The 22,615-nt window shown below is 39.6% G+C and overlaps 1 protein-coding gene across 4 annotated transcripts in view; it reads right to left on the bottom strand.

Moving 5' to 3' along the window:
• The window catches only part of LOC138850994 (tripartite motif-containing protein 59-like), a 127,842-nt gene that overhangs the window by 31,000 nt on the left and 74,227 nt on the right, over positions 1-22,615 (bottom strand). For all 4 annotated transcript variants that reach the window (XM_070080232.1, XM_070080235.1, XM_070080233.1 and 1 more), the window contains exon 3: positions 1,304-2,008. In XM_070080232.1, coding sequence (XP_069936333.1) covers positions 1,304-2,008 — 705 coding nt within the window. The remainder of the gene's footprint in view (positions 1-1,303; positions 2,009-22,615) is intronic.

The following is a 22,615-nucleotide window of genomic DNA, read 5'->3' as shown; positions in this document are numbered from 1 at the left end:
GGCAGTAGGTTTGTAGACAGCAACCACCCAGAGAGATACTACCATCCTGTGGTAGTAGGTTGGTAGACAGCAACCACCCAGGGAGGTACTACCATCCTGTTGTAATTGGTTGGTAGACAGCAACCACCTAAGGAGGTACTACCATCCTGTGGTAGTAGGTTGGTAGACAGCAACCACCTAGGGAGGTACTACCATCCTGTGGTAGTAGGTTGGTAGACAGCAACCACCCAGGGAGGTACTACCATCCTGTGATAGTAGGTTTGTAGACAGCAACCACCCAGGGAGGAACTACCATCCTGTGGTAGTAGGTTTGTACAGCATCCACCCAGGGAGGTACTACCATCCTGTGGTATTAGGTTGGTAGACAGCAACCACCCAGGGAGGTACTACCCTCCTGTGGTAGTAGGTTGGTAGATAGCAACCACCCAGGGAGTTACTACCATCCTGTGGTAGTAGGTTTGTAGACAGCAACCACCCAAGGAGGTACTACCATCCTGTGATAGTAGGTTTGTAGACAGCAACCACCCAGGGAGGTACTACCATCCTGTGATAGTAGGTTGGTAGACAGTAACCCCCCAGGGAGGTACTACTATGCTGTGGTAGTAGGTTGGTAGACAGCAACCACCCAGGGAGGTACCACTGTCCTACCAAATGAGTGTAAAACAAAAGCCTGTAATTGTTTTACATAATGGTATGATTGCTGGTGTCTTTTTTCTGTCACATAAATATGCATAATTTCAAGTATGTCTTGCTAATTCTACTTCCACTTAGGTCACACTACACATGCATGTACAAACACACCCCTTTGGGTTTTCTTCTCTTTTGTTACTAGTGCTTTTTCTTGTTTATTTCCTGTTATTTCCATGGGGAAGTGGAAGAGAATTCTTCCCCTGTAAGCCATGCATGTCATAAGAGGTAACTAAAATGTCAGGAGCAAGAAGCTAGTAACCCCTTATCCTGTATACAATACTAAATTTATAAAGAAACTTTTGTTTTTCTTTTTGGGCCACCCTCCTTCAGTGGGATATGGCCAGTGCAATGAAAGAAGGAAGATTAATATATTTAATAATAGATAACTTAAGGGACGAGCTCGAGTTTTTATGCGCGCAGTACAAAAATAATTGAAAAATATGGAAATGAAGTTTTGCTGACAGAAAAATAGTTTAAGAATCTGGCAACATTTTGGTGAAGATCACATTTTAATATTGCTCTTAAAGTTGTATATATTTACATAACAGAATCAATATATAAAAATGAATTAAGAAATTGTTTAGAAAGTTCAATAATGACTGTAGCATCATACCTTTACTGAGGTGTAGACAGTGTTGACATCTGGGAAGAGTTCCTGACACTTCTGGATCCAATCTTCAACCTCCACATTGTAGTGATCAGCTTCAACAGTGGTTGTGAAGACCTCCTGTGCAGTGTTGACTGTGTTGAGGTTCTCCAGCATGATCTGCAGCTGCTTCTTTCCTGACTCACCTTCTGTTGTCATTGTCAGTACACTGGTATCCTCCTGTTCCAGGAGCTCTATTGCTGCCTTGTTCTGCTCCAGCAGATCATAGAGTCTGTCCTGCAGTTGGTGATGCTGGGTCTTCCAGTCCCTCACCTGCCCCTGGTACTTGCTCAGCTGGGACAGTTCTTCTTCACACTCTCTTATAAGGTTACTGATACTGTTCTTGTGTTCCTGTACCCAAGACCGTAACTTCTTGCTGATGCCTCTTGTGCGGTCTTGACCACATTTTGTTGACATTGTTCCCACTGATGTAACCTGGATACTTCTGAGTTTCTTTATCACAGCCTCCATAGTGTAGCTGATTGGGAACTGAGTAGCATCTGTGGCACTGTGCTCAGCACGGCAGCTGGGGCAGGTGAGCTGAGCATTCTTAATTGTATCTTCAATACACTGTGAGCAGAATGTGTGACCACACGGCAGATTGCGTGGTCGTTGTAGCTCTTCATCATAATTGTTAAAGCACACTTTACACTCCTCGGGTTTGTCATTATCCTGTAGAAAATAAATATTAAGTTAGATTTTACACTAATAGGATTGAATCTAAAGAATTAAGTGTTCATATTGAATTTTATAGACAATTTTGTAAAGTTAAAAGAATTGCCAAACTTCTTCGCATTACTACAATATACAACATACACTGGAGGTATATATTGTCAAACTTCTTCATATTAACCATCATATACAACATAATGGAGGTATATATTGCTAAAACTTCATATTAACTACTACATATAACATAAACACAACATAAAACCAGACTTAGTGAGCTGTATTGGTTACATGACCAGACATAGAAAGAAGAAACTAATACAATAATGCTTTGAGATTTCTTTTTTATTAACTTTAGACAGAGTTTTACAAGGTTAGGTTAAGGGTTCCTAACTTTATTTGCAACTTAAGAGCTGTTACCTACATCAACTCATTTTAAAGCCTTTTTATTGTTATGAGACATACACATACAGAAAAAGATACAGTTGTAGTTAACTGTGGGTCAGTGATTTTATTTGGCCAACTGACTATTCTGTTGATGTTATTATGCTGTACAAACATATTCTAGACTCAAGTAATCCTAGGAATAAATTATCTCAGATGAAGTGATGTTCTGGAGAAGGTTACAATGTAATTGCTCCTTGCTGACTGTCTTGTTGTGTAGAAGCTCATTTCCTGCTGTCTGTGGAGTGAAGCCAAGTGTGGTACTTAGACAATATTAGCCTTGTACATAACAGTAAGGCCACCCACATCTCTCTGGTGTTGAAGACTCTACTGAAATGACAGATCTGTCCAGGAGACAGAGGAGTTGTTTTGCTCTGTTCTCTATTCTGTCAAAAAGTCTCAGATTGAAGGGGAGCAAGAAATCCAAGAAAGTGGAGCATACTCAATGTGCGAACATACTTATGCTTCATACAGAATCTTGCAACCTCTACTGCTGAGCAGATGAAAGATATATCTGAGTAAGGTTCTCAACCACTTTGCATGATCTATATTGTGGTTTTCGTAGTTTGAAGTCAAATTTCACCCCAAGGTACCAGCACTCTTTCATTCATTCTTACCACAGCTTCAGCATTACCCTCATGGTGCCTAGAGACCATAATAATTTGTGATATCTCAGGAGCAAATGTGACCTGCCATCATTTTTTCTAGGTTGATGGTGTTCCATATCTTTTTTGCCAGCATGCTCGCCTCACAAACTGAGGTCTGGGGGTCAAGTCAGAACAAAAATTGGCTATAAAATCACAAGAACTTCCATAAATTGTAATTATCAGAACATGAAAATTATATAAATTAAAAAAAAGAGAGAGGAAAAAAAAGGTATATTTGCAACATTTCTGCAAGTGGCTGTACTCCACATTGCTGTCAGGTGAGCATCCACTGCCAGCTTCGCTGCCTTATATCTTGGTAAGTAGTGGCACTAATGTTTTTTCTTATTACACACAGAAAATTGTCCTCTGTTTCTAAAAAAAAAAAAATATTCGGAATGCAAGCAGTGAAAATGTAGATCTACTCTTAGACAGTTCAAGAGTTAAGTATGGATGGAAAAGTTGAAGATTCTAGTGATTTGTTAATTAAACAGAGTTGCAATTGAGGGTAATGGCACATGAGCTGCCTTTTTGTACATTAATGGTGGAAAGTTACTTAGGTTTCCTGTCTTTTTTTCAGATGACTTATTCCAAATTTATTGCAATTTCATGATACTAACAGTGAAATTCAGTCACAAATCACACTTAGTATATTTAACCCAGGATAACCTAATAGTCAAAAATGAGATTCATTTCCATGATTTGAGGAGTTTCACACTCTGAAATAATTGTAATACGTATTCTCTGTACATTTTGTTAGACCAAAATAGTAAAAAATATATATATTATACAGCCTCTCCTCACTTAGCGATGTACTCGTTTACTGATGCCTCAGACTTACGGTGGGTCCTCTGACCAGTATTTATACCTAAATAATGTATATCAGAGATGAGTTCCTCTATTCTATTTACAGTGGTCTCATTTATCATCGTTAATCCGTTCCTGGAAATGCGACGATTATCGAAAAAAACAATTTTAGAATCAATTTTCCCCATAAGAAATAATGTAAATACACCTACCATCCAACTTACGACCTGCTCGACTTACGACCACTCGACTTACGACCGTGTTTTTTATGCCAAATTTCTGGGAAATAAACAACTAAGGTTTATCCTAAACCTTACAGTATAAAATACAGTACTAACAACATAAAAAGTAAAGTAAAACATGAAATACCAAAATAAAACAATAAAATAAAGTCATTACAAAAATGTTTTGTTGATATTCAGTAGTACAGTTCGACTTACGACCATTTCAACTTACGTCCAGTTTCTCGGAACCGAACTCAGTCGTAAGTCGGATGGTAGGTGTACAATTAATCTGTTCCTGACACCCAGAAGTATTAAAGCAAAAATTTTTTTACATGAAATATAGATGTAGTACATAAACAATACAGAGGGACATAATGAATGAAACATTAAGAGCATAACACTTACCTTTATTGGCAATTCCTCTTAGTGTATGGAAGACTGGCATAGGAGAGAGATTGGATTAGTTACTGTTTGGAAGGGGAATCCCCTTCAATCAATGCCTCAAGTACCAAGTCCTTTTCTGGGGTACTTCTCTTCTCTGTTTCTTAATGCTACTAGGACCAGCTTGAGAGTCACTGGAGTCCTGTCTCACAAAAAAAGTGTCCAGAGAGCTCTGTGTCTGGTATCTCTTTAAAACTTCCCTAAAATGGTCCAAGACTCTGTCTCTGTACAAGTTGTCGATATGGCTTGCAACATCCTTCTCAGGGTGATGTTTATCCATAAATCTTTCCATCCTACCCCACATTTCACCATGCCTTATCACACTGTGTATGCCACTATGCTTCTTAAATCTCTCAAACCAACCTTCGCTGGCCTTAAATTCACAATTATTAGTACTCATTGCAGGCAATTTCTTTACCAGATCATCATGCAACTGCCTAGCCTTTTCACATATAATCGACATCATAAGAATATCTCCTGCTAATTTTTTCTCATTTATCCACACCAATAATAACTTCTCAACATCTTCGAGTACTGGTGATCTCATTTTTGTCAGCATATTTACCCCCTTTGCAACAACAGCTTCCCTGATTTCCTTTTTCTTGGCCATGATGGAAGATATGGTTGCATGGGATTTGTTATACATCCTGGCCAGTTCGGCCACACATACGCCACTTTCATATTGTTCAATAATGTTTTTCTTAAATTCAATCATATTTCTCACTTTCTTTACCAAAGGCTTGGCACTAGGAGCTTTCTTTGGAGCCATGGTAGCTTATTTAGCACTTGCAAGCACTACAACAAATGGAATATTATGAAATATTTCATATGAACCAGTGAGGGGACTGTAACTCACTGGTAAACAATGGCACACTGGCTTGGAAGGGAGGCTGAGGCTGCTCAGAGCATGAGTACGCATCCCGGACGAAGGACGATTAGCGAGTAAACTGACCATTTGCGAGCCAATGTTTGGATGAGAATAACGCGATTTCCGAAAAGGATGACTATCGAGCCGGACGATTATTGAGGGACCACTGTATTTCAATATACAGTGGTACCTCAGCATATGAACATCTCCCAACTTGAACAAATATGCAAGTGTATTTTTTTGTAAGTGCTTTTGTAACTATTTTTGGGGGTCAGAAACAGATTAATCTAATTTACTTTATTCCTTTTGGGAACAAATTAATTCACCATCAGCACTCGAACAGCCTTCTGTAACGAATTAAGTTTGTATCCTGAGGTACCACTGTAGAGTACACTACTCTATAAACATTTAAAAATATACCAGAAATTTTATAAATGGTGCAAAGGTGACATTAAAACAATATCAAAGATGGATGACACAAACTCACTACCATTACAGTATGTTCCTCACCAAGCCAGGAATTCATTTAATGACATGGTCTTAGGAACGGAACTTTGTCGCTAAGTGGGGAAGGGCTGTATACAGTAAATTTAGAGTTGATCATAGTTGCACTAAGTATTTCCTCATGTTTGAAGTGTTAAAACATCATTATACACATCTAATATTATAAGTGTTAACATTAAAATTAATTAAAAAACTGAAAAACAATTACATCTTGACGTCAATAAACTCTAAAACATAAATATCACTGGTGCATTTATGCCACTGTTGCAGATGAGTGGTCATTTTTTGGGGGTCAAATTCAATACACCATGCAATAATAAGGTCATATCAGATAGCATTCATTTTAGTCTTTTTTTTTTGTTTATTCAAAATCATACTACAAACACTCAAACAGGATTTTTTTTCTGCCCATCCTACAGTTTGATTGTTAAAGGAAAAGTTGTTTGGCTTTGTTTTTCTGTAATACAATTCACACAAAAGACAGATGTCATTGCACATCTACAGTTGACCCTCGGTAATTGGCCGTAATCTGTTCCAGAATGTAGCCTAAATCTGAAAAGGCTGAAATCCAAAATATTTCTCATAAGAATTAATGTAAAGATGGGCTAGTGCAAGTATGAGTAGTGGGGGGGTTGGGGGTTGAAGAGGGTTGGAATGGTATTAAAAATGCAGTATTAGAATATAGGGCAGAAGTTTGTGGCTATAGAAAGGTGGGTGCAGAAGGAAAGAGGAATTATTGGTGGAATGATGAAGTAAAGGGTGTGATAAAAGAGAAAAAGGTAGCTTGAGAGGTTTTTACAAAGCAGAAGTGTTATTAGAAGAGCAGAGTATACGGAGTGTAAAAGAAAGGTGAAGAGAGTGGTGAGAGAGTGCAAAAGAGGAGCAGATGATAGAGTGGGAGAGGCAATGTCAACAAATTTTGATGAAAATAATAAAAAAATTATGGAGTGAGATAAACAAGTTAAGCCTAGGGAACGAATGGATTTGTCAGTTAAAAACAGAGTAGGGGAGTTAGTAGATAGGGAGCTGGAGGTACAGTGAACTCTCGGCTAAAGGATGCATTGGCTAGCACCAAAATCGGCTAATGGCTCGCTTTGGCATAAAAATATTGGCTCAGCTAATGCCAAATAACTCGGCTAAAGGCTTTCACCCAAAATGTGTCCACATGGCCTGAGTGGGCCCAGCCACTCACTCCATGTACCAGCCAGTGTGCCATTGTTTACAAAGCCAGTGAGGAAGATTCCACGCATACATGATATATTTTGTATTATTCCAGCATTTTTAGTGCTTGTAACTGCTAAATAAGCCACCCTGGATGCCAAGAAAGCTTCTAGTACCAACCATGTGGTAAAAAGGGTGAGGTGTACTATCAATTTAAATGAAGAGATGACTGCAAAGTACGAGAGTGGGGTGCATATCTTTCTTCACTTCTATCGTAATTCTCACCCTTTTTACTACAGGGTCGGCACTAGAAGCTTTCTTTGGGCCCATTATTTAGCAGTTACAAGCACTAAAAACACTGGAATAATACAAAATGTATCGAATGTATGTTTGGAAGCGACCGTACTGGATTGTATACACTGGCACACTAACTGAAGGCAGGGCAGGTAAGGCGCACTCAAGCCAGATAGACACGTGGAAGTGTTCGGGATGAATGATAGTTGAGTTTTTCATCGTTGGTCGGGCCAAAATTTTTACACTAAAATGCTTCGTTAGGTGATTTTATCGTTAGATGATGCCTTCATTGGTCAAAGGTCCACTGTACTCAAATTTGTGGAGAGACTGTTGTTGGTGTGGATAAACGAGAAAAAATTATCTTGAGATAGTGTTTCTCAGTCAATAATATGTGTAAAGGCAAGGCAGCTGCATGCAGATCTCATTAAGAAAATGCCTCCAAATATATTTGTGCTGCTATTGATGAATTTAAGGCCAGCAAATGCTGGTTTGAGAGATTTAAGAATCATAGTGGCATACACAGTGTGGTAAGGCATGGTGAGGCTGCCAGTTCTGCCAAAAAAATGGCTGAAAAATATGTGCAGGACTTTAAGGAGTACACAGACACTGAAAAATTAAAACTACAACAAGTGTTTAATTGTAACAAAACAGGCCTGTTTTGGAAGAAAATGCCAAACAGGACCTACATTACTCAGGAGGAAAAGGCACTCCCAGGACACAAGCCTATAAAAGACAGGCTAACTCATGTTTTGTAGTAATGCTAGTAGGGATTGCAAGGTGAAGCCTTTACTTGTGTATCACTCCCAGTGTTCAAGAAAAATAATGTCAAGACTAAATTGAGTGTGATGTGGAGAGCAAACAGTAAGGCATGGGTCAAAAGGGACATTTTTCTTGAATGGATCTATGACATGTTTGGCCCGACTGTGAAAAGTACCTCCTGGAAAATAAATTGTCACTCAAGTGCCTCCTGGTAAAGGACAATGCTCATGCTCATCCTCACGACTTGCAAGAGCAAATTGCGGGGGAGTTGAACTTCATCAAAGAGAAGTTTTTGTCTCCTAGTACCACTCCTCTCCTCCAGCCCATGGACCAGCAGGCCATTTCAAACTTCAGAAAACTGTACACCAAAGCAGTGCTTCAAAGGTGCTTTGAAGTGACCTCAGACACTCAACTGACCCTAAGAGAGTCTGGAAAGATCACTCCAGTATCCTCAGTTGCATAAATCTCAGAGGTAAGGCTTGAGAGGGAGTGACTTGCAGGACTTTGAACTCTGCTTGCAGAAAATTGTGGCCAGAATGTGTACAAGAGAGGGATTTTGAAGGGTTTGGGGCTAACTCTGAGGAGCCAATGCCAGCTGTGGAATCTATTGTGGCATTGGGGAAGACCATGGTGTTGCAGTGTCTTGCACAACGAAGTCCATTGTGTTGGAGGTTAGTGGCGAGGATGTGGAAGAGTTGGTGGAGGATGACGATGAAGAGCCAACCACTACAGAGTTGCAAGAGCTTCAGGTTCAACAGCAACAGATCACAGCTCAGGAATTTGCTTCGGAGGAGGAGAAAGAGAGATGGAGGAAGTTGCCTTCATCAAAGATTAAGGAAATGTGGACAAAGTTGCAAGCATTTATGGAAGAATATTATCCTGACTCAGCTGTTGCAAGCCATATTGGCAACATGTACAATGACACTCTTATGTCCCATTTTAGGGAAATCTTAAAGGGACGTGAGAAACAGAGCTCTATGGGCAAATATTTTGTGTGACAGGGGTCCAGTGACTCTCAAATTGTTCCCGGTTGCATTAAAAAACCAAGAAGGGAGGTAACCCCAGAAAAGGACTTGTTACCTGAAGTCTATATGGAAGGGGATTTCCCTTCCAAACACTAGTACACCTCCATCAAATTCCCTCTTTCCATCTCATCACTCATCAACAAATCTACAATAAAGTTAAGTGTCATTTCAGCATTGTTTATTGTGCATGTATCTTTTTTTCTGCATAGGAAAATGTACATTTCATGTAAAAAAAAATTATTTTGTTTAATATTTTTGGTGTCTGTAACGAATTAATTGGATCTCCATTATTTCTTATGGGGAAAATTAATTTGGCTAAAGGCTAAATCGGCTAAAGGCTAGCTCTCTGGAATGGATTAAAGGCATTACCCAAGGGTCCACTGTATTGGGTAGATGGCAGGAATATTTTGAGGAACTTTTAAATGTCAATTAAGAAAGGGAGGCAGTAATTTCATGCACTGGTCAGGGAGGTATAACATTTTTTTATGAGTGAAGAAGAGCAGGATGTGAGTGTGGGGGAGGTGCATGAGGCATTATGTAGAATGAAAGGGGGGTAAAGTAGCTGGAACTGATGGGACCATGACAGAAATGTTAAAATCAGGTTGAGATATAGTGTTGGAATTGTAGGTAGTAGGTTGGTAGACAGCAACCACCCAGGGAAGTACTACCGTCCTGCCAGATGACTGTGAAACAAAAACCTGTAACTGTTTTGCATGATGGTAGGATTGCTGGTTTCTTTTTCTGTCTCATAAACACGCTAAGATAACAGGGATATCTTGCTACTCCTACTTACACTTTGGTCACACTTCACAGACACGCACATGCATATATATATATACATACATCTAGGTTTTTCTCCTTTTTCTAAATAGCTCTTGTTCTTTTTTATTTCTTCTATTGTCCATGGGGAAGTGGAAAAGAATCTTTCCTCCGTAAGCCATGCGTGTCGTATGAGGCGACTAAAATGCCGGGAGCAATGGGCTAGTAACCCCTTCTCCTGTATACAATTACTAAAAAAGAGAAGAAGAAAAACTTTATAAAACTGGGTTGCTTAAATGTGCGTGGATGTAGTGCGGATGACAAGAAACAGATGATTGCTGATGTTATGAATGAAAAGAAGTTGGATGTCCTGGCCCTAAGCGAAACAAAGCTGAAGGGGGTAGGAGAGTTTCAGTGGGGGGAAATAAATGGGATTAAATCTGGAGTATCTGAGAGAGTTAGAGCAAAGGAAGGGGTAGCAGTAATGTTAAATGATCAGTTATGGAAGGAGAAAAGAGAATATGAATGTGTAAATTCAAGAATTATGTGGATTAAAGTAAAGGTTGGATGCGAGAAGTGGGTCATAATAAGCGTGTATGCACCTGGAGAAGAGAGGAATGCAGAGGAGAGAGAGAGATTTTGGGAGATGTTAAGTGAATGTATAGGAGCCTTTGAACCAAGTGAGAGAGTAATTGTGGTAGGGGACTTGAATGCTAAAGTAGGAGAAACTTTTAGAGAGGGTGTGGTAGGTAAATTTGGGGTGCCAGGTGTAAATGATAATGGGAGCCCTTTGATTGAACTTTGTATAGAAAAGGGTTTAGTTATAGGTAATACATATTTTAAGAAAAAGAGGATAAATAAGTATACACGATATGATGTAGGGCGAAATGACAGTAGTTTGTTGGATTATGTATTGGTAGATAAAAGACTGTTGAGTAGACTTCAGGATGTACATGTTTATAGAGGGGCCACAGATATATCAGATCACTTTCTAGTTGTAGCTACACTGAGAGTAAAAGGTAGATGGGATACAAGGAGAATAGAAGCATCAGGGAAGAGAGAGGTGAAGGTTTATAAACTAAAAGAGGAGGCAGTTAGGGTAAGATATAAACAGCTATTGGAGGATAGATGGGCTAATGAGAGCATAGGCAATGGGGTCGAAGAGGTATGGGGTAGGTTTAAAAATGTAGTGTTAGAGTGTTCAGCAGAAGTTTGTGGTTACAGGAAAGTGGGTGCAGGAGGGAAGAGGAGCGATTGGTGGAATGATGATGTAAAGAGAGTAGTAAGGGAGAAAAAGTTAGCATATGAGAAGTTTTTACAAAGTAGAAGTGATGCAAGGAGGGAAGAGTATATGGAGAAAAAGAGAGAAGTTAAGAGAGTGGTGAAGCAATGTAAAAAGAGAGCAAATGAGAGAGTGGGTGAGATGTTATCAACAAATTTTGTTGAAAATAAGAAAAAGTTTTGGAGTGAGATTAACAAGTTAAGAAAGCCTAGAGAACAAATGGATTTGTCAGTTAAAAATAGGAGAGGAGAGTTATTAAATGGAGAGTTAGAGGTATTGGGAAGATGGAGGGAATATTTTGAGGAATTGTTAAATGTTGATGAAGATAGGGAAGCTGTGATTTCGTGTATAGGGCAAGGAGGAATAACATCTTGTAGGAGTGAGGAAGAGCCAGTTGTGAGTGTGGGGGAAGTTCGTGAGGCAGTAGGTAAAATGAAAGGGGGTAAGGCAGCCGGGATTGATAGGATAAAGATAGAAATGTTAAAAGCAGGTGGGGATATAGTTTTGGAGTGGTTGGTGCAATTATTTAATAAATGTATGGAAGAGGGTAAGGTACCTAGGGATTGGCAGAGAGCATGCATAGTTCCTTTGTATAAAGGCAAAGGGGATAAAAGAGAGTGCAAAAATTATAGGGGGATAAGTCTGTTGAGTGTACCTGGTAAAGTGTATGGTAGAGTTATAATTGAAAGAATTAAGAGTAAGATGGAGAATAGGATAGCAGATGAACAAGGAGGCTTTAGGAAAGGTAGGGGGTGTGTGGACCAGGTGTTTACAGTGAAACATATAAGTGAACAGTATTTAGATAAGGCTAAAGAGGTCTTTGTGGCATTTATGGATTTGGAAAAGGCGTATGACAGGGTGGATAGGGGGGCAATGTGGCAGATGTTGCAAGTGTATGGTGTAGGAGGTAGGTTACTGAAAGCAGTGAAGAGTTTTTACGAGGATAGTGAGGCTCAAGTTAGAGTATGTAGGAAAGAGGGAAATTTTTTCCCAGTAAAAGTAGGCCTTAGACAAGGATGTGTGATGTCACCGTGGTTGTTTAATATATTTATAGATGGGGTTGTAAGAGAAGTAAATGCGAGGGTCTTGGCAAGAGGCGTGGAGTTAAAAGATAAAGAATCACACACAAAGTGGGAGTTGTCACAGCTGCTCTTTGCTGATGACACTGTGCTCTTGGGAGATTCTGAAGAGAAGTTGCAGAGATTGGTGGATGAATTTGGTAGGGTGTGCAAAAGAAGAAAATTAAAGGTGAATACAGGAAAGAGTAAGGTTATGAGGATAACAAAAAGATTAGGTGATGAAAGATTGAATATCAGATTGGAGGGAGAGAGTATGGAGGAGGTGAACGTATTCAGATATTTGGGAGTGGACGTGTCAGCGGATGGGTCTATGAAAGATGAGGTGAATCATAGAATTGATGAGGGAAAAAGAGTGAGTGGTGCACTTAGGAGTCTGTGGAGACAAAGAACTTTGTCCTTGGAGGCAAAGAGGGGAATGTATGAGAGTATAGTTTTACCAACGCTCTTATATGGGTGTGAAGCGTGGGTGATGAATGTTGCAGCGAGGAGAAGGCTGGAGGCAGTGGAGATGTCATGTCTGAGGGCAATGTGTGGTGTGAATATAATGCAGAGAATTCGTAGTTTGGAAGTTAGGAGGAGGTGCGGGATTACCAAAACTGTTGTCCAGAGGGCTGAGGAAGGGTTGTTGAGGTGGTTCGGACATGTAGAGAGAATGGAGCGAAACAGAATGACTTCAAGAGTGTATCAGTCTGTAGTGGAAGGAAGGCAGGGTAGGGGTCGGCCTAGGAAGGGTTGGAGGGAGGGGGTAAAGGAGGTTTTGTGTGCGAGGGGCTTGGACTTTCAGCAGGCATGCGTGAGCGTGTTTGATAGGAGTGAATGGAGACAAATGGTTTTTAATACTTGACGTGCTGTTGGAGTGTGAGCAAAGTAACATTTATGAAGGGATTCAGGGAAACCGGCAGGCCGGACTTGAGTCCTGGAGATGGGAAGTACAGTGCCTGCACTCTGAAGGAGGGGTGTTAATGTTGCAGTTTAAAAACTGTAGTGTAAAGCACCCTTCTGGCAAGACAGTGATGGAGTGAATGATGGTGAAAGTTTTTCTTTTTCAGGCCACCCTGCCTTGGTGGGAATCGGCCAGTGTGATAATAAAATGATAATAATAAATGTATGAAAGAGGTGAAGATACCTAGGGATTGGCAGAGAGCTTGTATAGCTCCTTTGTATAAAGGGGAGGGGTACAAAAGAGATCGTAAAAATTATAGGGGAATAAGTTTACTGAGTATACTAGGAAAAGTGTAGGGTAGGGTTATTATTGAAAGAAATAGAGGTAAGACAGATAGATAGGGAAATATTCATTGCATTTCTGGATTTAGAAAAGGCATATGATAGAGTGGATAGGGAAGAAATGTGGCAGATGTTGCAAGTATATGGAATAGGTAGTAAGTTACTAAATGCCCTAGAGTTTTTATGAGGATAGTGAGGCTTAGGTTGAGGTGTGTAGAAGAGAGGGAGATTACTTCCCAGTAAAGTAGATCTTAGACAGGGATGTTTAACTCACTCTCAGGGTTGAAAAATTAAAAAAAAACAAAAAAAAAAATTCTTATGAAATGATAGAAAATATTTCCCTGATGGTAATGGCACTAAAAGTACAAAATTTGATGGAAAACTTACAGATTTATGCTCTCACGAAGTTAGCGATATTTACGCACTGGCGATTTTGTCCACCTAGAGCCCTATTTTCAGACAGTTCCATTGTTCCATTCCTCTGAAATCATAGCTATTTTGCTAGAATAACATTTGTTCTATCAACTGAGTACAAGAAACTGCCCATTTACCAATTTCAACTACCCAATAAAGTGGTTAGAAATTGGCAATTTTGCAAATTTCACACAAATTTAAAAAATGCCAATTTCAAAATAGGGAGCAGAATAAACAAGACAGACATTCCTGGCACTAAAATAACATTTTCTCGGTTCATTAGTCATGTCTCCAGGCCCCTCTTATATTACTTTTGCTTTCCATTTTGAATTTTTATTCTCACAAAAAATAGAAGACTTACTGTTATGCAGACTACTGCATTATTGTAAAAATGGTATAAATAATATCAACATACTTGTGAAAGAATATTAGACTCACCAGTTGATGTGTATTGGACGTGTGGCATGATTTGTTCACGTTCACTCTTGAACATCGGCAAAAATTGAACATTTCCTCTACTTTGAGCTCAATTTCAAGGTATGTTTTATTGTCAAACCAATCAAAATCATCTCTATTTCTGTAATATATCTTCAATTCTATCTAATGACACCAGAAAATGGGAATACGACCATAAATACAATACAAAAATACACTGCAAAGTCGCTGTTTTAAAACAAAAACATGGTCAGGTTTTTTTTTTATCATTATGCACTGCCTGTTGCTGGATTTTTTTATACTGTGCACACTGACCATGCAGACCCATTCTTTTATATGTAGGCCTACCAGTTTTCTTCCACCAGATTTGTAGGCGCTATAATTTTTACACGTAAATTTTATATGGGACAGACACTGGCTATCAAACCATACATATACAGGACTGACCCTGAAAGAGTTAAGGTGTTGTTGAAGATAGTTTTGGCATGGTTAATAGAATAATGTTTGCAATCCTGGCCAGCAGTTAATAGATTATTGTAAATGTCATAGATGTGGATCAACTCTGGATCAAAGCTAATACGTATTCATAAATTTACAATGATGTTCAATGATGTAATGACCTGGTAAGCAATTAGTAATAATACTTGGAGTATAATACTGAACACAACAAATCTACAATGTAAACTTGGGAAACTATTTTCAGTGAACTATATCTAACTATACTCATGACTTAATTCCATTTGTTTCTCTCCACTGAAACTCACCTACCCCTTTCAGCTTTGTTTCACTTAGAGCTAGGTCATCCAACTTCTTTTCATTCATAACAGCAATCGCCTCTTTCTTATCATCTGCACTACATTCATGCACATTCAAGCATCCCAGTTTCATAGAGATTTTCTTCTTCTGTTTTTTAGTATTATCTAAAGGAGAAGGGGTTACTAGCCCATTGCTCCCAGCATTTTAGTCACCTCGTATGACATGCATGGCTTATGGAGGAGAGATTCTTTTCCACTTCCCCATGGAGAATAGAGAATAGAGCATATTATCGCTCTAGGGCGTGGGCAAGTGATCGCCTATGCCCTAGAGCAAATGAGTGGTGGGTGAGCGATTGCCCGACACCAGTTCAGTTTGTGTTTTTCCATTGTATGATCTCTGTGTATCTCCTTCTCTCTCATTTACTATTTCGTTAACTAGTTGGCTCTCGCTGATGATGGCGTCTAAGCTTAGTTATGATAAAATGAAAAGTCATAAGCCTCTTACCTTAAGTGACAACTTAAAAATGATTAAACTTAGTGAACTGACTTTTCTGGGTTATCCTAAGTTCTCTACACATACGCTGCTATGTATTACAGGTCCGCCATCACAAATCCGGCAATCAGTCATTCGGTTCCTTCAGTTATTCGGCACTAATTTTGGCTAGTATAATTTCAAATTTCCTTGGTCACCACACCAACCTGCTGCTACTGTTTTGCAGTGCTACTTGCTGCAGAAGTCATTCATATTTCTTTTTCTCCATTTATTGTTATAACCTGCTTACTTTTAGCCCTAGTCATGGTTCCAATGAAAAAATTTCAGAAATGCTTCTCATTATGTAAAGCACCTACACAGTACATTATCCATTAAAGATAAGGTGGCTTTGAAGCCACTGTCGGTTGTCATGAACTCAGTCTCATGAAGCAGGAGAATATGCTTTATTATTACACTAATATCAACACTACAGCTTATTTGCCTATCACAACTGATCTAATATGACATAATAAACAATATAAATAACATAAAACATGTTAAATACTCCAGAATAAATAATATTTGGCATAACACCGAGCAGTTCGACGGAGGTATGAAGAGGATATGGTATACAAATACCATTCTCCTATCCCTGTCTTGGTGGCTTATATTAGAGATAATGGAGTGTAGCACAGGGCTATCTGTGATATACACTCGTACTGCACCATAAACCTGAAACAAAAAAGTTATTTTCTCTATACAGATTATCACACATAGCAGCATATGTGTAGAGAACCTAGGATAATCCAAAAAAGTCAATGTGGCTTATTTCTAGTACCTGGCTTGGGTTAGCCATGTATGATTTTTGGTAAATATTCGATTTCCAGCCAGGGTAGAAACATTAGATGTGTTTCTTTACACCTGTTGTCTATGTTTACCCATCAGTAAATGGGTACCTGGGTGTTAGTCGACTAGTGTGGGTGTTATCCTGGGACACTGACCTAATTTTCTTGAAATACTCTGCATAACAAGCGACTTACTATACTGATGTCAGCTAGGCCTGTATACCTTGTACATGTACGTGTAGTAAATAAAGATATTATTATTATTATTATTATTATTATTATTATTTTCAGTTGTTTGTTTGGTTATCTTATTGAAACTTGGGCAATGAATGATGGAAAGATACTTCTTAACTTACACCAAAAATGAAATGAATCAGACCATAAATAGCGGAGTTCACTTCTCAGCCATTAGCAGCCGCTTAGCCATATATTTTTGTATGGTCTTTATGGTTATATTCTCATGTTTTCGGTCTCATTTGATAGATTGAAAGATATATTACAGAAATAGATATGATTTTGATTGCTTTCATGATGAAAAGTACCTTGAAATTGCGCTCACAGTAGCGAAAATGTCCTATTCTTCAGCGATGTTCAAGAGTAAACAAATGACGTCACCGTCCAATACCTGTCCTCCTGCCAGTCCAAGTTCCAATACGGAGTCAAGAATGGGTTGACATTATTTATACAATTATTACAATAATGCAGCAGTCTGCATAACAGTAAATCTTCTATTTTTTTGTGAGTAAAAATTCCAAATGGTAAGCAAGAATAATATAAGAGGGGCCTGTAGCCATGACTAATGATCAGAGAAAATGTTGCTTTAGCGCCAGGAATGTCTGAATTGTTTATTCTGGACCCTATTTTGAAATTGACATCTGTTGAAATTTTTGTGAAATTGGCCAAATCGCCAATTTCTGATCACTTTATTGGGTAGTTGAAATAAGTGAATGTGTGGTTTCTTGTACTCAGTTGACAGACTAGAAGTAAATAAGTTTATTCAGGTATACACAAATACAGTAACATAGATTATCATACATAGCAGTGTATGTATAGAGAACCTGGGATAACCCAAAAAAGTCAGACAAAGTGACTCATTTCCAGTACCTGGCTTGGGCTTGCCATATATGATTTTTGGTAAATATTTTTTTTCTCGGTTGTTTGTTGGGCTATCTCATTGAAACTTGGGCAATGTATGATGGAAAGATGCTTCTTAATGTACACCAAAAAATAAAAAAGATGGACAATAAATAAGGGAGTTCACTTCTCAGCCATTAGCCGCCTCTTTGCAGTATATTTTCATATGGTTTTTATGGTTGTACAGTGGAGCCTCACATAGTGCTATTAACCCATTCCTGAGATCTCAATGTTATGCGAAATTATCGTTATGCGAATTAATTTTCCCCATAAGAAATAATGGAAATCAAATTAATCTGTGCAAGACACCCAAAAGTATGAAAAAAAAATTTTACCACATGAAATATTAATTTTAATATACACAAACTGAAGAAGACATGCACAGTTACATGACACTTACCTTTATTGAAGATCTGGTGATGATTGATGGGATGGGAGGAGGGGAGAGTGTTGATGGTCCTCTTGTTTAGAAGGGGAATCCCCTTCCATTAGGACTTGAGGTGCCAAGTCCTTTTCCGGGGTTACTTCCCTTCTTCTTTTAATGCAACTAGAACCAGCTTTAGAGTCACTGAACCTCTGTCGCACAACATATCTGTCCACAGAGGCCTGTACCTCTCGTTCCTTTATGACTTTCCTAAAGTGTTTCACAACATTGTCAGTGTAATAGTCATCAACACGGCTTGCAGTAGCTGTGAGGGTTATTTTCATCAAAAAAGGTTTGCACTTTAAGCCACATTGCACACATTTCCTTAACCCTTTGAGGGTTTTGGTCGTACTAGTACGTCTTACGCGTAGGGGCTTTTGACGTACTAGTACGCATAAATTCTAGCGGCCTCAAATCTCGCAGGAAAAGGCTGATAAGCCTAGATGTGAGAGAATGGGTCTGTGTGGTGGGTGTGCGCAGTAGGAAAAAAATCTGGGACCCAGTGGTGCATTGTGGGAATGCCATCATAGTACACAATTTCCACCGTGCCCTGCGGTAAGAAGTTCCTCACTCCTCGGCGAATTGGGACACTTTTGTTCCCCAGTGACAGTTCTAATACAGATGGAAGTGACAGTGAAGATGAGTTTCAAGGTTCTGGTGAGGTTTTGACCGAAACTAATGACCATAATATGGGTAATAGTGAGGAAAACCCAGACAACCCACAGCCTTCCACCTCTGGTGCTGGGCCATCTTGTTCACGTTCAGTTGTACCAGAATCAAAGAGGAAACTCCTATTTTCCAAAATCCCAGACTCAGATGTGAGCATTGGTGATGATAATGATAGTGATTATGAACTACAAGCTCTTCAAACTTGTTCCAAGAATGGAGGAGGAGGAGGAGGAGGCAGAGGAGGAGGAGGCAGAGGAGGAGGAGGCAAGAGGAGGAGGAGGCAAGAGGAGGAGGAGGCAGAGGAGGAGGAGGAGGAGGAGGAGGAGGAGGAGGAGGAGGAGGAGGAGGAGGAGGAGGAGGAGGAGGAGGAGGAGGAGGAGGAGGAGGAGGAGGAGGAGGAGGAAGAAGAAGAAGAGGAGGAGGAGGAGGAAGAAGAGGAGGAGGAGGAGGAGGAGGAGGAGGAGGAGGAGGAGGAGGAGGAGGAGGAGGAGGAAGAAGAAGAATACGTAATGATAACAATAATACATAATAATAATACATAATAATAATACATAATAATAATAATACATAATAATAATAATAGGTAATAATAATATGTAATAATAAATGTTCACCCATGACAGTAACAAGATAAGGGGAGATAACATCTGATAAGTGCTGACATTTGATGAGGGTAAATGAGGGTAGAGCTGATGCCAAAAGATGAGATGAACATCGCCCTCCCTTTGTTTTTGCTGGTATACTAACATTTCTGTCTGTCTATTTGCCTGTCTGTCAAGCTCCCTGTCTATCCATCTAGCTCTCTGTCTCAGAGAGCCACAAGACTGCGTCATCACTTTTACTCACATCTTCAAGCAGAGTATAGCACTTTGTCTGGGTTTCTTGGGTTATCCTAGGTAATTTATACTATGTATACTTGTATTTATGTGTACCTGTGAGACAGAGATAGACAGACAGATAGAATGAGGGAGAAAGATAATTAGATAGAATGGAGGAGGGGAAGCAGCATCTGACCCCATTGTTTTGACAGGCCGGAGGGGGAAAGAGTAATGAGCCAATATGTCACTTTGACAGCTGCCGACTCCTTGTAATTTACACTATGGACGAGGAGAAGAAGGAGAAGGAGGAAGAGTAGGGGGAAGAGGAAGAAGAGGAGGAGGAGGAAGAGGAGGAGGAGGAAGAGGAAGAGTAGGAGGAAGAGGAATAAGAGGAATAGTAGGAGGAAGATTAGGGGGAAGAGGAGGAAGAGTAGGGGGAAGAGGAGGAAGAGGAAGAAGAGGAGGAGGAGGGTGGAACACTAGTACACTGGTACTGGTACACTAACATTTCTGTCTGTCTGTCTGTCAAGCTCCCTGTCTATCTGTCTATCTGTCTAGCTCTCTGTCTCAGAGAGCCACAAGACTGTGTCATCACTTTTACTCACATCTTCAAGCAAAGTATAGCACTTTGTCTGGATTTCTTGGGTTATCCTAGATAATTTATACTATGTATACTTGTATTTATGTGTACCTGTGAGACAGAGATAGACAGACAGATAGAAAGAGAGAGACAGATTGAAAGAGATAGAATGAGGGAGAAAGATAAAACACCATTGTGTATGACACCATGTTTCAGAGTTCCACAAGCTGCAGAACTAATAGGAATATGTTCAGTGACTGTATATTGGTATATATATTATAGAACAATAATAATAAACAATGTTTTGTATTGTTTGTTTTTGTAAACAAGTTTTGTAAACAATATATTGATAATTATGTTTGTGTGCTTATTGTGTTGTATACAACGAGTGTATATATGTACATTGCACCTTACTTTGGTCTCATAGGCCACATAAGTTATGTGAAAAAATAAAATAGTGAAAAAAACAACAAACCTTCAAATACAAGTAAATCAAAGTTTACCGGGTGAGCGGCAGTCGCCGCTGTTGCCATACGCGGCTCATTTTCTGCAAACTTCATGCATCCATATCTCCGTAAGTATTGATGGTAAATTTTTTTTGTTTATCCTATAATGTTTAGAAAAAAAAACTCTATTTTTTCATAAGAAAAAATAATTTTTTTTTTTTGAAATTTGGCCGACCCTGAGAACGAGTTTCGGAGAGGGCCTGTCGACCCTCAATTTCTCTATCCCTTCCTCCGGAGCAGTTTCCTCAGGTGTGGCCTCTTGCTGTTGAAGATGATCTAGCAGCTCATCAGTGGTTAGTTCTTCATTTTCCTCCTCCACCAACTCTTCCACATCCTCCCCACTAACCTCACCAATATGAGCACTAGTTCCAGGCATTTTTTCCAGTTCACCTGGGTGTTAGTCAACTGTTGTGGGTCGCATTCTGGGGGAAAAGATTAAGGACCCCAATGGAAATAAGTTAGACAGTCCTCGATGATGCACTGACTTTCTTGGGTTATCCTGGGTGGCTAACCCTCCGGGGTTAATCATTTCTCGGCAATTGTTTCACGTTAAGCCACACCAACAACACACTCTACACATCTTCGAGTAATACAGCTGATGGTGGTGCAGAAACAACAACAGCTGACTGTGGTGCAGCAACAGCTGACCATGGTGCAGCAGCAGCTGTGGTGCAGCAACAGCTGACTGGTCCAGTAACAGCTGACCATGGTGCAGCAGCAGCTGACTGTGGTACGATAGTATTTATCACCCTTTTTACCACAGGGTTGGCACTAGAAGCTTTCTTTGGGCCCATGGTCACTTATTTTGCAGATGAAATCACCAAAAACGCTGTAATAATATGAAATGTTCCGATTGTATGCTTGGATGTTACCGCGGAGGCTGGCTTGTAAACAATGCCACCGGTGGAACATGTGAGGCTGGCTCAGGCTGCACATTAGACGCATCTCGGACCAATAGCATTAAGCGAGTTTTTTAGCGGTATGCGAGGCAAAATTTTAGCAATAAAATGTATTGGTATTCGGATTTAACGTTATGTGATGCCAATGGTATGTGAGGGTCTACTGTATTCTCATTTTTTTAGACTCATTTGATAGAATGGAAGATATATTACAGAAATAGACATGATTTTGATTGCTTTCATGACGAGAAGTAGCCGATGCTCAATGAACTTTGTGTAAGTCAAGTTGGTTAATTTTATTAAGTGTACATATTCCAACCTAACCACTCTGTAATCCGGCAAACTCAGTAATCCGGCACACTACAGGTCGCAACGATGCCGGATTTGTGATGGAGGACCTGTATAATCTATGTAACTGTGTTTGTGTATACCTGAATAAACTTACTGAAAAGTATGCTGAGAGAGCCATCAAATACAGTTACATATATTAGCATATGTGTAAAGACCTTAGGATAATCCATAAAAAGTCAGACAAAGTGACTTATTGCTGACATGGAAAAAACATTTACACTGCCACTCACCTTTCACACATTCATATTAATATTCTAGGGTAAGTAACAAGCCTAGGTAGTAGGTTGGTAGACAGCAACTGCCCAGGGAGGTACTACCGTCCTGCCAAGTGAGTGTAAAACGGAAACCTGTAAATGTTTTACAGGATTTCTGGTGTTCATTTTTCTGTCTCATAAACATGCAAGGTTTCAGGTATGTCTTGCTACTTCTACTTACACTTAGGTCACACTACACATACATGTACAAGCATATACATACACACCCTTCTGGGTTTTCTTCTATTTTTCTTTCTAGTTCTTGTTCTTATTTCTTTCCTCTTACCTCCATGGGGAAGTGGAACAGAATTCTTCCTCCCTAAGCCATGCGTGTTGTAAGAGGTGACTAAAATGCCGAGAGCAAGGGGCTAGCAACCTCTTCTCCTGTATATATTACTAAATGTAAAAGGAGAAACTTCCGTTTTTCCTTTTGGGCCACCCCACGTCGGTGGGATATGGCTGGTGTGTTGAAAGAAGAAGTAACAAGTCTAGGTAGTAAGCTGCTAGACAACAACTGCCAAGGGAGGTACTACTGTCCT

The sequence above is a fragment of the Cherax quadricarinatus genome, unplaced genomic scaffold (genome assembly GCF_038502225.1).
Source record: "Cherax quadricarinatus isolate ZL_2023a unplaced genomic scaffold, ASM3850222v1 Contig240, whole genome shotgun sequence".
Lineage (NCBI taxonomy): Eukaryota > Metazoa > Arthropoda > Malacostraca > Decapoda > Parastacidae > Cherax > Cherax quadricarinatus.
Note: the sequence above shows the minus strand (reverse complement) of the source record. Positions and strands in the feature narration are given on the sequence as shown.